Source organism: Phyllobates terribilis, unplaced genomic scaffold, assembly GCF_046119375.1.
Source record: "Phyllobates terribilis strain yellow unplaced genomic scaffold, ASM4611937v1 Scaffold_3__8_contigs__length_932513732, whole genome shotgun sequence".
NCBI lineage: Eukaryota > Metazoa > Chordata > Amphibia > Anura > Dendrobatidae > Phyllobates > Phyllobates terribilis.
Window position 1 is genome coordinate 470933086 of NW_027362763.1, and position 15348 is coordinate 470948433.

The 15348-nt window shown below is 39.9% G+C and overlaps 1 protein-coding gene across 4 annotated transcripts in view; it reads right to left on the minus strand.

Annotated features, from left to right (window-relative positions):
- Positions 1–5928: 5928 nt before the first annotated feature.
- The window catches only part of WASF1 (WASP family member 1), a 118526-nt gene continuing 109106 nt past the window's right edge, over positions 5929–15348 (minus strand). For all 4 annotated transcript variants that reach the window (XM_073675851.1, XM_073675849.1, XM_073675850.1 and 1 more), the window contains 4 exons: positions 14291–14460; positions 9659–9835; positions 8443–9086; positions 5929–6581 (listed from right to left, as the gene is read on the minus strand). In XM_073675851.1, coding sequence (XP_073531952.1) covers positions 6427–6581; positions 8443–9086; positions 9659–9835; positions 14291–14460 — 1146 coding nt within the window. In that variant the 3' untranslated portion in view covers positions 5929–6426. The remainder of the gene's footprint in view (positions 6582–8442; positions 9087–9658; positions 9836–14290; positions 14461–15348) is intronic.

Consider the following 15348-nt stretch of genomic DNA (forward strand, 5'->3'; position numbering starts at 1 on the left):
CTCAATCTTGGTTTCATCAGTCCACAGGACCTTCTTCCAAAAAGAAATTGGCTTCTCCAAATGTGCTTTTGCATACCTCAGCCGACTCGGTTTGTGGCGTGCTTGCAGAAACAGCTTCTTTCGCATCACTCTCCCATACAGCTTCTCCTTGTGCAAAGTGCGTTGTATAGTTAACCGATGCACAGTGACACCATCTGCAGCAAGTTGATGCTGCAGCTCTCTGGAGGTGGTCTGAGGATTGTCCTTGACTGATCTCACCATTCTTCTTCTCTGCCTTTCTGATGTTTTTCTTGGCCTGCCACTTCTGGCCTTAACAAGAACTGTCCCTGTGTTCATCCATTTCCTTACTATGTTCCTCACAGTGGAAACTGACAGGTTAAATCTCTGAGACAGCTTTTTGTATCCTTCCCCTGAACAACTATGTTGAATAATCTTTGTTTTCAGATCATTTGACAGTTGTTTTGAGGAGCCTATGATGCCACTCTTCAGAGGAGATTCAAACAGGAGAACAACTTGCAAGTCGCCACTTTAAGTAGCTTTTCTCATGATTGCATACACCTGGCTATGAAGTTCAAAGCTCAATGAGGTTACAAAACCAAAAAAGGGCTTTAGTAAGTCAGTACAAAGTAGGTAGGAGTATTTAAAACAAGAAAATGATAAGGGTGCCCATACTTATGCACCTGTCAAATTTTGTTTGAATGCAGATTGCACATTTTCTGTTAGTACAATAAACCTCATTTCAAGGCAGAAACATTACTGTGTCCAACAGTTATTACATATATCAAACTGAAATAGCTGTTGCAAAAACACCAATTTTAATAAAACATTAAGCTTAAGATTAATAGGGGTGCCCAAACTTTTTCATATAACTGTATATGCAGGCATCCCCTGCTCTCATAGCAACCTACAGTGGCATGTAAAAGTTTGGACACCCCTGGTCAAAATTACTGTTATTGTGAACAGTTAAGCAAGCTGAAGATGGAATGATCTCTAAAAGGCCTGAAGTTAAAGATGACACATTTCCGGTGTACTGTAGGCAAAAAATATATGTATATTTCTATCTTTTACATTTTATAAATTACAAAAAGGAAAATGGGCCGAAGCAAAAGTTTGGGCACCCTGCAGGGTTAGTACCTAGTAGCACCTCCTTTTGCAAGTGTCACAGCTTATAAACGCTTTTTGTAGTCAGCCAAGAGTCTTTCAATTCTTGTTTGAGGGATTTTCATCCATTCTTCCTTGGAAAATTCTTCCAGTTCTGTGAGATTACTAGGTCGCCTTGCATGCACTGCTATTTTGAGGTCGAGCCACAGATTTTCAGTGCTGTTTAGATCAGAGGACTGTGAGAGCCATTGTAAAACCTTCAGCTTGCGCCTTTTGAGGTAGTCTATTGTGGATTTTGACGTGTGTTTAGGATCATTATCCATTTGTAGAAGCCATCCTCTTTTAAACTTCAGCTTTTTATAGATCGTGTTATGTTTGCATCAAGAATTTGTGGAAATCTAATTGAATCCATTCTTTCCTCTACCCGTGAAATGTTCCCTGTGCTATTGGTTGCAACACAACCTAAAAGAATTATTGATCCACCCCCATGCTTAATGGTTGGATAGATGTTCTTTCCTGAAATTCTGTGCCCTTTTTCTCCACATATACCTTTGATCATTGTGGCCAAAGAGTTCTATTTTTATCTCATTGGTCAACAAGACTTGTTTCCAAAATGCATCAGGCTTGTTTCGATGTTCTTTTGCATACTTCTGATGCTCAATTTTATGGTGAGGAAGCAGGAGAGGTTTTCTTCTGATAACTCTTCCATCAAGGCCATATTTGTGCAGGTGTCTCTGAACAGTAGAACAATGTACCATAACTCCAGAGTCTGCTAAATATTTCTGAAGGTATTTTGCAGTCAAGCGGAGGTTATGATTTGCCTCTCTAGTAATCCTACGGGTAGCTCTCACTGACATTTTGCCTGGTCTTCAAGACCTTATCTTGACCTCCACTGTTCCTGTTAACTGCCATTTCTAAATTACATTTAGAACTGAGGAAAGGGCAACTTGAAAACGCTTTGCTATCTTCTTATAGCCTTCTCCTGCTTTGAGGGCCTCCACCATTTCCATTTTCAGAGAGCAAGCCAGCAGCTTAGAAGAACCTATGGCTTCTGTGGCTTCTGTTATTTGGCACAAGGTTAGAGGAGGCTGGGTTTTTTGCATCACCTGGCCTTTCCTAACGATGATATTGATAGTGATGAAGTCATAACCCTAAAAGGCTAATTAAGGTCTGGAACCTTGGTCAAAGTTATCTGAGCACATAAATCTGCAAGGGTGCCCATACTTTTGCATTGGCAGTTTTACCTTTTTGTATTTTCTAAAATGAAAAAAATGACAATATAAATATATTTTTGCCTAAAATACAAAGGAAATGTGTCATATTTAATTTTAGGCCTTTTAGAGATCACTTCATCTAAAACTTGCTTAACTGTTCACAATAACAGTAATTTTGACCAGGGGTGCCCAAACTTTTACATGCCACTGTATATGCGCTATACATGCATGCACAGGTGCTTTATATCTTCACTTCAACTAGTGCAGGCGTCTCCACTCTTACAACTATCATGCCCCACCAACACATGCTCGGCATCTGGAGCACCATGTCATCACAACGGTGATGCTACTTCCGGGGTGGGTGTTTAGTGACACAAATCTGGCCCAGAGGTGCGCTCCAGCTTTTAAACACCCCACTCTGATAATTCTGTATGGCACCCGAAGGATGGTATAAATATCCAAATGGTCCTATGTAAAAATCATACAATGTGATTTTCTGTTTTTTTATGTTTAGATTCTCTCTCACAGTTGAAGTGTACCTATGATAAAAATCGCAGACCTTCATTCTTTGTAGGTGGGAAAACTTGCAAAATTGGCAGTGTATGAAATACTTATTTTCCCCACTGTAGACATTTTTGCATAGTGCTATTTTTCTGAGTGGGTGTCTTTAGGCTGCTTTGAATTATTACCCTGTGAGCAACGTCTCCTTAGTAAAAACTCTAGCGCTACTTCATCAGTGTTTTTCTTTATACCTTCAATGTATTTGGCTAGTTTAGCCAAGGATGCCAATAACATTTCAAAATGTCTCAAGTTACAATTTTAGAGATAAAGTTAATATACTGTCACCACATTTTCCTGTGTGCCTAGTAAAGGCTAAACACAAAGTTTTACTATGAAGAAATAGATACATTTGTCCACAGTCTGTAGGATTCTGCCTGCAACTGAAGCAGCTTCACGAAAATCTTGCAGAGATCACAGGGTAAAATTCCTACTAATCTGTTCTATTTTCATCTGGCAGTTTGACCAAGGCTTTTCCTTCAAAGTATTGATAAGGTTTTTACTGCAGACAGTTGCAGGATTCTGAGAAGAAATACTGGGACATAACTGATCCTCTGGACACACAAAATAATTTTTTACTCCGCTTAATAGAGAAAAAAAATTGAATCAAATAAATGGAGAAGATTAAGGGAGGTTGTTAGGATTTCTTGTATTTTTTTTTTCATTTAAAGTTCCTTGAGCAAGTATTTTTGTTGGGAATGACACCTAACATCTGTTATACTGTATATAAAAATGTGTAGATTATTAAAAGAGTTTTTCCAATAGTACAAGCTAAATAATCTCTAAAGTTTTTCCTGTAGTAGTAAAATAAAAAAAATTGGCAAATAAAATTAACAAAAATTAGAGCTACTGATGTTTCCTCTTAACCCCACCCAACTTACCGATCATAGGAGTTTGTTTCTACCTGATTGCGCAGAGATACATTCTGTAGTAGTTCACTTCACCAAGGTCGATCATGTGCATTTTCCACTTGCTACTTCTATAGCGTGTATCTTCTTTCCTCTGTGCAATAAGACTGCGCATACATGGTTGTGCTATTCTGGCATGCGCTGTGCATCAGTTGCTTTGTAGAAGCAGCTACTCGGCTCTACATTGACTAGGAGATAACCAAGCAAGTGCATAGTAACCCAATGAGCCATCAGTGGGCAAATTTTTATACGAAACACTGAGGTGCAAGGGCAACTTGTAGCACAATCAAAGGGCTTATGGGAAATGTAGTATTTTACAAGCAGATGCAGTCACAGGCGCAGCCATGAATGACAGCCCACTTTGGACCACAGAGGGAGAAGAGCTATGAAGGAACCAGAGGCAGAAATACTAGTGATAAATTATCTTGTAAGTCTCTGAGGTCACATTTGTATATAATTACCTTACCTCCTTTCAGAGCTTCTGGGTCCCCGTGACCACTACATTGATAAAAATTTCACACTGCTGCCACTAGAGAGCATAGCAGGATCTCACTTGTGAATGCTCAACTGTAGGCACATTATAGTCATATGATGCTTCTTCTGAAATTGTGGTTTATTTCTTTCAGATATATTTGTATAACACCAAGAACTTAGTTTTTGCTATAAATTTGTTATTTTGTCTATTATTTCTAAATCAGTTTTCAATATTTTGGAAAAAAAACACAACATGAAGTTCTCATGGTGACTACTACACCACTGAAGATTCTTAAAGAAGCACTCCCATGAAAAATGTTATCCTGTTAACATACTGCGGTCATCATATTATATAGCACTGAGTACTTACAATTGCTCATTTTGCCTTTCTACCCAGCTAATTCTTCTCTTTCCCATTACGTTTATGACATCACGTGATTAAAAATGGACTAGCTGATTCCTTCTAAGCTCCATGTAGAAACAGGAAGTCAATTTTTAGCGTATGACTCAAAAGTCACTGCAGAAGTGTCTGGCAGGGAAGAGGGGAGGAGCAGCTGGGTCAGGAGTTGAAGAGGAAGATGATAAATGCAGGGACAAGAGACTTCCTGTTTCTACATAGTACATTCATCTCTTTTCTCAAGCCCTGAGTAGAAAGGTAAAATGAGAAATTGTAAGAACACAGTGCTATATAATGTGATGATTGCAAGATATTAAGATAAAAACTTTTATGGGAGGAGTTCTTCTTTAAACATGATGATAGGGAAAAAGGAAAGTCCAGCTCACCCTCCAATCGGCTTCATTGGGTCCTGGAGTCGGTGATCGGCGCTAATGCATGCGCCCAGCAAGACAAACGAAAGAAATGATCCAGCTCTCCGGATGCCGGGAGTAGATTAAAACTTGTACATTTTTATTCTGAACAGTTTAAAACAAGTGGAGAGTCCCACAAAGATTCATGGAAAATGACAATCCATTATGGAAAACTCAGCGACGAAACATGGGGAAGAAGATATCAGATTACCAGACGCGTTTAGAACAGCACATGTTCTTAGATTTGGTTTGAAAAGGTAATCTGATATCTTCTTCTCCAGGTTTCATCCCTGAGTTTTCCATAATGGATTGTCATTTTCCATGAATCTTTGTGGGACTCTCCACTTGTTTTAAACTGTTCAGAATAAAAATCTACAAGTTTCAATCTACTCACGGCATCCGGAGAGCTGGATCATTTCTTTCATTCTTCTTTAAACATACAGTCTAACGAAAGACAACACCTGTTCCACTTAAAATGAGGAATTTATTAAATCAAATCTGTTCTCTTAACAGTTACATAAGTTACATCGAATGTTTAAAGTCAGTTTTCACATGAATTTTTTTTTTTCTTTTTCATTTTTTTAGCTTTAGAATACAGGCAAAATAGTACCGAACAACAATGTACATAAAAAAATACCTCAGCATTCAAATAAGGCAATCATAAAAATAAAATAAAAAAAAAACAAAAAACAACAAATAGTAATCATTTCAACATATTAAAAACCATAAAGCAAACTTATTTTCCACACACAGCAGAGCTAGCCATTCTGTGTAATGATGTAGCATCCATTAGTGTAAAACACATCACTACGCACAAAAATGGTTCCTTTTTCTGGGTGTAGGGGACAGTTCAGTTTTTTTTTAAATAGTTTGTCTCAGTGTATAGACCTAACTTCAAGCAGTAGAAATTGTTACCTTGGATTAATGCTCTGAAAACCTCACCAAATAAAATAAGGCTTATATTAGATACAGCTGCCCTTGGAATTTTTAATCTTCGGTGACCTTCATTAAATTAAAATTCACAAAGTGCACAAATAGTAAATAAAAAAAAATTCTCTATACTACAAACTGACAGCTGCGTAATACTCAGTGGTCTAGTGAAACATAATTATAGCCTCCCAGCAAAAGAACGGTAAAATTCACTGTAAAATTTTGGAGATACTAACTTTACTTGTAAGATAAAAGCCAAAAGAAAAAAATCAAACAAAACATAAAAAAAAAAAAAAAAAAAAAATCAAACGTTTATTCTGGTGGCGTAAATTATTAGAGATACAAAACACTAGAAATGACCAAACTTTTTTTTTCAAAGAACAAGCACCACAATTGACATCAGCATTCCAGTTTGTAGTGTAATATATAACATTTTAATCCCACTCCACCTCGTCAAACTCAGAATCATCTTCTGAGTCGCTGTATTCTACAGCAATGCGCCGGGACAAGATGGTGGCTACATCATTCTCAATGCGTTCATGCTTGGCTTCCTGCTCACGTTGTTCCTCCACTTTGCGCAGCTGAATACCTGAAATATTAACAAAAGCAGAAAAATACATTCATAACTGCGAAAGCATTTTACACCCGGATCTGCATCAGAAGATCCACCACATAATACATAAACAGAAAAGTAGAGGAGATAAAACAAGAGATAGCCACACACTACAAAAAAATATATATGGGTAGAAACAACATGTGGATTCCAGAGCAGCAGCATGTCAGTTCTCCTTGCGGATCTGGGGCAAATCCACATCAGATTTTTTTTCATCATGGTACACTTACCCTAAAGAAATTCCACAATGCATCATGCAGGATTTCAGGAATGGGCAATGTTTTACCATAGATAAGCTTAAAGTCACCTTTAGGGAGCAGTCAGACGGCCATATTACTCGCGCGATGATAGCATCGCAATCCTTGGACTGGCCGTCAGCTCTCTTGACCCAAGCGTGACAGCTGCATAGAAACACATGCGGTCACGATCATGTCAGGAGAGCCGATGGCCAGTCCTAGGATTGCGATGTGCTCCTTGTGCAAGTTGTATGGCAGTCTGACTGTGTTCTTAAAGGGAACCTGTCACCATGAAAATACAGTCTAATCTGCAGGCATCATGTTATAGATCATGGGGAGCTGAGAAGATTGATAAATAGTTTTGTGAGAAAAGATTCAGCATAACCTGAGTTTTAATCATTTAATCCTCTGCTCTTTCTGGGAGTTTTGGGTCCAGTGGGCGGTCCTATCAGTGACTGACAGCTGTCTCAGTATGTACTCTTATACAAGGAAAGCTGTCAGTCACTGATAGGACCGCCCACTGGACCCAAAACTCCCAGAAAGAGCAGAGGTATAAGTGCTGAAAATACAAGTTACACTGAATCTTTTCCCGTAGAACTATATATCAATCTTCTCCGTTCCTCCTGCTCTAACATACTGCCTGCAGATTGGAATGCATTCTCCTGCTGACAGGTTCCCTTTAAAGTACGGACAGCTTATGAAGTCTTTCCAAACAAGATTTATGTAATTCAATCCATGTCAATAAATATTAGTAATGTGTAGCACCCACATATTCAACAGAGATGTACACAGAATATTACTTGTCTAATATCAGAAGTTGAATAAATAATTAGTGATAGAGCGAACACTATACTTAAAGGAGTTTTCTGGTTTTGGAAAATTCCTGTCACCCAACTGCAGTATATTTTCTTTAAAAAAAAAAACAAAAAACAACTATTCATTCTTTACACTGCTTGAGTCCCAGCGCTGAGTTTCCACTGCAGCTTTCGGTGTCTGTTATTGTCTATAGCGCTGATGTCACATTAACAGTGCTGCAGCCAATCAGTGAACTCACCAGCTTTGCCAGGGTAGATGGCCCAAGCTCAGAGCCACTGAGCTCACAGATTGGCTACAGGGCTGTCGACATGACATCACAGCATTGCAGACGATAAAAGACACAGGAGGCAGCAGTGGAGACTCAGTGCTGGACTGGGGAGTGGTAGAAAAGTACAGTTTTTGCTTTTTTTTTTTTTAAAAAAAAAGACAAAAAAACAAACTGGAATGGGGTGAGAGGATTTTTCCAAAGCTGGAAAACCCCTTTAAAGGGAATCTGTCACAATGTTTTTTGCAATCACATCGGACTGCAGCATGATGTTAGTTAGGACAGTGAGTCAAGTTTCAAGAGTATTCCCACTGCTGCCAAAAGTACAGATCCTAAACTTTGTGATTAGGAGAGAGTTGGTTGTGTAGAACCTATTCTTTACAATAATCAGGAACCTTCTCATTCAGGATCATCAGCAGGACCAGATACGAGACCTCCAATCTGATACTTTTCATATACCTGACTGACAAGCTGTAAAAGTTTAAAACCACTTTTCACAGAAATCCAAAAATAGCTTTACCTTTCCGTATTGCTTCCAGCAGAACACTTCTAGCATCACTGATAACTGGGAGATTTGATGGGTGTCTCTTAGTCTCAGGTGCAACTTGAGATTGAGGGGATGGGGGTAGAAGAGGAGCATGAGAACCAGGTACAATGGAAGCAAGAGGGTGTAGACCAGCTGGAGCATGTGAGAGGGGTGCGACTGCAACTGGAGAGGAAGGTCGCATCCCAGAAGGAGGTAAAGGTGGGGGTGGAGGAGGTGGTGGAAGACCCTGTGCCTCAGTTTGGGGAAGTGGGTGCACTGGCACAGTTTCAGATACTTGAGCAGGACGGGATACTGGTGGCGAGGGCTGTACAAGGGGTGGCGCTACAGGTGGTGGCGCTGGGTGAAGTACTCCAGGTGCTATCTGCAAAGGAGTTGGTGGGGGTGGCACAATAGTAGTTTGCAAGTTAGCAGTAGGTGGTGGGGGAGGTGGAGGAACTGGAGGTGGAGGAGTGGAGGATATTGATGATCGCAGAGAGGAAGCAGATAGGGCAGATGGAAGAGGTGGAGGGGGTGGAGGAAGAGGAGGTGGTGGTGGTGGTGGAGAGGGGCTGACAAACACTGGCGTTCTACCCATGGCTGGAGACTGTGGTCGGTTTTCAGACAATCCTTGTGTGGCACTATAAAAAGGGAAAAAAAATAAAAGAATTTATAAAAAAAAAAAAACACATTTACCAATATAATGCCATATTGTATAGTGATTGTATAGTGTAAGTCAGGACACAAATTAGGCTAGAACGCATCTCAGAAAACAGTTCTCTGGTCACTTAAATTGGTATTCCTTAACAGCTTTGTGTTATCAAATATTACAGTCTCCACATGTGTTTTTTGTATCATTGGATTTTAATTGATGGAATAAAATAGTGCTTTTAGATTTATGATCCTTGGACAGGTGCTCGGTGTCTTTTCTTTGCTCTACATGCTAATGGGACCGACTGCCTGCTCCATTCTGTGCACCACCTGGGAAATATAAAGTGGAACCTGTGGCTTATTAAGGGATAAGCAGAGTTTACTTTTATCACTTTATACCATCACATACTAAATTATGGGTCCATCGGAAGCATGCAGAAGTATCACCACTCATTTATGTGGTTTTATTAACTTAAATATTCTCCCTGCTGAGAGGGCAGCAAACATAAAAAAAAACCTTTGGCAGTTTTGTATTAACCAATATTATCCAAAAATACAGTACCTGATAACAGGCATGGCTTTTCCATCTCCAGCGGCATGCATTGGTGGCGGTGGCGGTGGCTCATGGGGTCTCACTAATACCCGGTCTTCAACCCTGTTCAGAAGATCGTTCATCTGACTATAAGGGAGTGCAGCAAGTGAGAAGGGCCCGTCGGCAGTCTCTCCATAAGCTTGTGGTCTAGTGAAAGAATAGATGGTAAGTAGTTTAAATATTTCACACAGAAGTGATAACAATAGCTCACAGCTTAAAAATGTTTCTATAATAGTAATATTAATCATAACAATAGATTCATTAATGCAGAGAACATTACTGAAATGAAAACCAATAGAAAAAAATCTGTAATGAGTAATGTATCTTAGAGGAATACTAGAGCAGCCTGTAGTCCCGTAAACTTTACAAAGCCTCCTCAGCACTCCAAAAATATATATAAGAAGGGAGTGCAACTGGAGTAAACCTGTACATTTTGTTTCATCCAAACTGTTGCCTTTCTACTGTCTGCTTGATAAAGGGTGAGGTCCCAGTCAATGACTAGCATCGGCAAAAAATAATAGGATACTACAATATTGCTTATTAATCCTGGTGGCTACAGTGACTAAGCAACAGAGTACAAATAAATCCAAATGGATCTGCACTACTAGATAGAGCCCAAGATGCTGGCAATGTAGTAGATTATCCCACCCTCCCTTTTTAGACACACAATACATTATTTTCAGTGATGGCTTCACCTGGTCTACTGCAATATGCTCTGCCTCAAAGCTCATGCACCCTTCATACTGAACAGTGCTCCTCCCTCCTCGCTAAGCAGGCATTGTTAGAGGAGGGGTCATTTGGACCATGCACAGCAGAATTATATTTTTTTATTGGAGGGGAAAAGGTTGGTTGGTCGCTGAACAGCAGTATTTGGGGCTGCTAAGGGAGGTATTTGCACTTTGCTATTTTGTGCTTCCGGAGAGGTATTAGGTGCTACATTATGACACGTGATGCTGTTGGAGAGGTATTTTGTGCTGCATTATGGCATGTGATACTCTTGAGGAGGTATTAGGTGCTGCATTATGGCACGTGATGCTGTGGAAGAGGTATTAGGTGCTGCATTATGGCATGTGATGCTGTTTGTGAGGTATTTTGTGCTGCATTATGGCATGTGATGCTGTTAGGGAGGTATTTTGTGCTGCATTATGGCATGTGATGCTGTTGAGGAGGTATTTTTAGATGCATTATGGCATGTGATGCTGTTGGGGAGGTATTAGGTGCTGCATTATGGCACGTGATGCTGTGGAAGAGGTATTAGGTGCTGAATTATGGCACGTGATGCTGTTGGGGAGGTATTTTGTGCTGCATTATGGCATGTGATACTGTTGAGGAAGTATTTTGTAATGCATTATGGCATGTGATGCTGTTGGGGAGGTATTAGGTGCTGCATTATGGCATGTGATGCTGTGGAAGAGGTATTAGGTGCTGAATTATGGCATGTGATGCTGTTGGGGAGGTATTTTGTGCTGCATTATGGCATGTGATGCTGTTGGTGAGGTATTTTGTGCTGCATTATGGCATGTGATGCTGTAAGGGAGGTATTTTGTGCTGCATTATGGCATGTGATGCTGTTGAGGAGGTATTTTGTGCAGCATTATGGCATGTGATGCTGTTAGGGAGGTATTTTGTAATGCATTATGGCATGTGATGCTGTTGGGGAGGTATTAGGTGCTGCATTATGGCACGTGATGCTGTGGAAGAGGTATTAGGTGCTGCATTATGGCATGTGATACTGTTGAGGAGGTATTTTGTGCTGCATTATGGCATGTGATGCTGTTGGGGAGGTATTTTGTGCTGCATTATGGCATGTGATGCTGTTGGGGAGGTATTTTGTGCAGCATTATGGCATGTGATGCTGTTGGGGAGGTATTTTGTGCAGCATTATGGCATGTGATGCTGTTGGGGAGGTATTTTGTGCTGCATTATGGCATGTGATGCTGTTGGGGAGGTATTAGGCGCTGCATTATGGCATGTGATGCTGTTGGGGAGGTATTTTGTGCAGCATTACGGCATGTGATGCTGTTGGGGAGGTATTTTGTGCAGCATTACGGCATGTGATGCTGTTGGGGAGGTATTTTGTGCTGCATTATGGCATGTGATGCTGTTGGGGAGGTATTTTGTGCTGCATTATGGCATGTGATGCTGTTGGGGAGGTATTTTGTGCTGCATTATGGCATGTGATGCTGTTAGGGAGGTATTTTGTGCTGCATTATGGCATGTGATGCTGTTGGGGAGGTATTTTGTGCTGCATTATGGCATGTGATGCTGTTAGGGAGGTATTTTGTGCTGCATTATGGCATGTGATGCTGTTAGGGAGGTATTTTGTGCTGCATTATGGCATGTGATGCTGTTGGGGAGGTATTTTGTGCAGCACTGTGAAATTTGTTGAGTGATGCTAGAGGAGAAAACTGTACTGCACTATGGGGATTGCTTGAAACTACTGGGGAGATGTGTTCAGCTGCAGTTAAGCAGTTGGTTCTGCTAGAGGGTATGATGTAGCATTTTCTTGGTGCTGCAGAGGGTAATACACACGTGGTCAAAATTGTTGGTACCCCTCGTTTAATGAAAGAAAAACCCACAATGGTCACAGAAATAACTTGAATCTGACAAAAGTAATAATAAATTAAAAATCTATGAAAATGAACAAATGAAAGTCAGACATTGCTTTTCAACCCTGCTTCCACAGAATTTAAAAAAAAATTAAACTAATGAAATAGGCCTGGACAGAAATGATGGTCCCCTGAAAATAATGTAACAAAAGGGACATGTTAAATCAAGTTGTGTCCACTAATTAGCATCACAGGTGTCTAAAATCTTGTAATCAGTCAGTGGACCTGTATATAGGGCTACAGATACTCACTGTGCTGTTTGGTGACATGGTGTGTACCACACTCAACATGGACCAGAGGAAGAATAGGAAAGAATTGTCTCAGGAGATTAGAAAGAAAATTATAGACAAGCATGTTAAAGGTAAAGATTATAAGACCATCTCCAAGCAGCTTGATGTTCCTGTGACTACAGTTGCACATATTATTCAGAAATTTAAGATCCATGGGACTGTAGCCAACCTCCCTGGACGCAGGAGGAAAATTGATGACAAATCAAAGAGACGGATAATTTGAATGGTAACAAAAGAGCTCAGGATAACTTCTAAAGAGATTAAAGGTGAACTTCAAGCTCAAGGAACATCAGTGTCAGATCGCACCATCAGTCACTAGGAGACGACCAAGGAGAACACCATTGTTAAAAAAAAAAATCATAAAAAAAAAAAGCCAGACTGGAATTTGCCAAACTACATGTTGACAAGCCACAAAGCTTCTGGGAGAATGTCCTATAGACAGATGAGACAAAAATCGAAGTTTTTGGCAAGGCACATCAGCTCTATGTTCACAGGAGGAAAAATGAAGCATATCAAGAAAAGAACACTGTCCCTACTGTGAAACATGGAGGAGGCTCTGTTATGTTCTGGGGCTGCTTTGCTGCATCTGGTACAGGGTGTCTTGAATCTGTGCAGGGTACAATAAAATGTTAAGACTATCAAGGGATTCTAGAGAGAAATGTGCTGCCCAGTGTCAGAAAGCTTGGTCTCAGTCGCAGGTCATGGGTCTTGCATTGCTTGATTGCAGTGATTGCCTCAAAAGGTTGTTAAAAAAATATTAGGTTAAGAGTACCATCATTTCTGTCCAGGACTATTTCATGAGTTTCATTTTTTAAATATTTCTGTGGAAGCAGGATTGAAAAGCAATGACTGACTTTCATTTGTTCATTTTCATAGATTTTTAATTTATTATTACTTTTGCCAGATTCAAGTTATTTCTGTGACCATTGTGTGTTTTTCTTTCATTAAACGAGGGGTACCAACAATTTTGACCACGTGTGTATGGGCATTGTAAGGATTTTCTTTGATGCTACTACAGAAGTAATATGAGCTCTGTATGGAGAATGTGTTAGTGGTTGAGACCCTGGCATCAAGCTGGTAACGCATGAGTAATAAAGTCTGGCAACTAGTAAATAGGTAAAAAATCCTTCAAGTTACAGTTACAGTATACTCGAAAAATATATGCTGCTACATTTAGTGTTAATAAGTTTCCCACTGAATATACTAAAAAAATGTCTCCTCCTCGATGTGTAACTGCTGGACAGACTTCTGTGCTCCGCAGTCCTGAATATCTCTGTACAGTTCCAGCAGAACACAGAGCTGCATAATAAGAGACGAGAAACTAAACTAACAGGAAGACCCCACAGGAAAGCTCCGATAAGTCCTATAGAAGTTGCAGTGAGGTTCATTACATGGTATGAATTCAAGGCAGAAAGAGTGCAGCTCTGGAGATGTAGAAAGTTGCAGGACCGCACAGCAAGGAAGCATATGTAAATTATACACGGAAAAGAATGCACAGTTATTGCAGTTTTATGGCACATTTATTAGGCATTCAAAAAGAAAGTAAATTATTAGCACTGTTATCACTGTGGTGGAGATGGTACTAAGGAATTGAGAATATGATTCTAGATACTTAACATGCATACAGCACCCTTCACATGGCAAAAAAAAAAAAAATACTATGTTAGAAAAGCTCATTAGTTATAGTTAGTAATATAACACACCTTGTTTCAAAATGGGAGGCTGGACCATTAACAATTTCTATATGCTTGTGTGCATCTACTTCATCTTCAGCCAGTTCTTGACCAAGAGCTAACTTCTGCCACTCACGACGTCTGTCATGTGGAGCTCGAGGCACTTTCTCAGGCTCATGTGGACGATCGATATTCTTTTGCTGAAAAAAAAAATCCAAATACAAAACTATAAATAAGAAGCAAACTGCAGAATCTTAAAAGAAATAGCAGCACATCCATTTATTACAGAACTATACAATTCCTACTATTGTTCTTACAGGAATTTTCCTCTGCTGGTGATAGTGGAAAACTGCTGCTAAAAACTGCCATTTATGCCAGATTAATAAATATTGACTACTGCAGCAACCTATTTAGTAATATAAAACCAACCACATTTCTAGCACTTTTTAAAAGGGTGTCTGTCAGTAGGACCAACCCTCCTAAGCCGTCTATATGGTCATGTAGGTCATATGAATCTGAATAAAATGATACCTTACTATCAGTGATCTGATGTCTTATTCCAGAGAAATCCACATTTTTCTTATATGTAAATAAGCTGTTAAGATCTATGGGCCGCACAAAGATCTACCCGAGAATCTGTCTCGAGAGCTTATTTTAAATAAAAGGGGCGTTACCAGTGTGAACCAAGTAATAACTGACACTTTTTCTCTCATAATCACACACAGCTCTGCAGTGAGAGCAGAACTAACACAGCAGTACAACAGAGCTAACAAACTACAGCAGAGGTGAAGTTTGTCTCATTACAAACATTTGCAGCAGCACTTGTCCTCACATAGTGGTTGTAGCTCGTCTGCACAGGTGTGCCTGATTATAGCTAACATAGTACAGCAGAGTTGAACCTTGTCTCATTACAAAAACACATTTGCAGTTGTCTTCTCACAGTGCTGTCAGCACTTCCTCCACAGTGGCTGTCTGTGACATAGAAGCTGAAGCACTGTGAGAAGACATTTGTAGCTGCAAATGTTTTTGCAATGAGACAAAGTTCAATTCTAATGCACTGTGTTAATTCTGATCTCACTGCAGTGCTG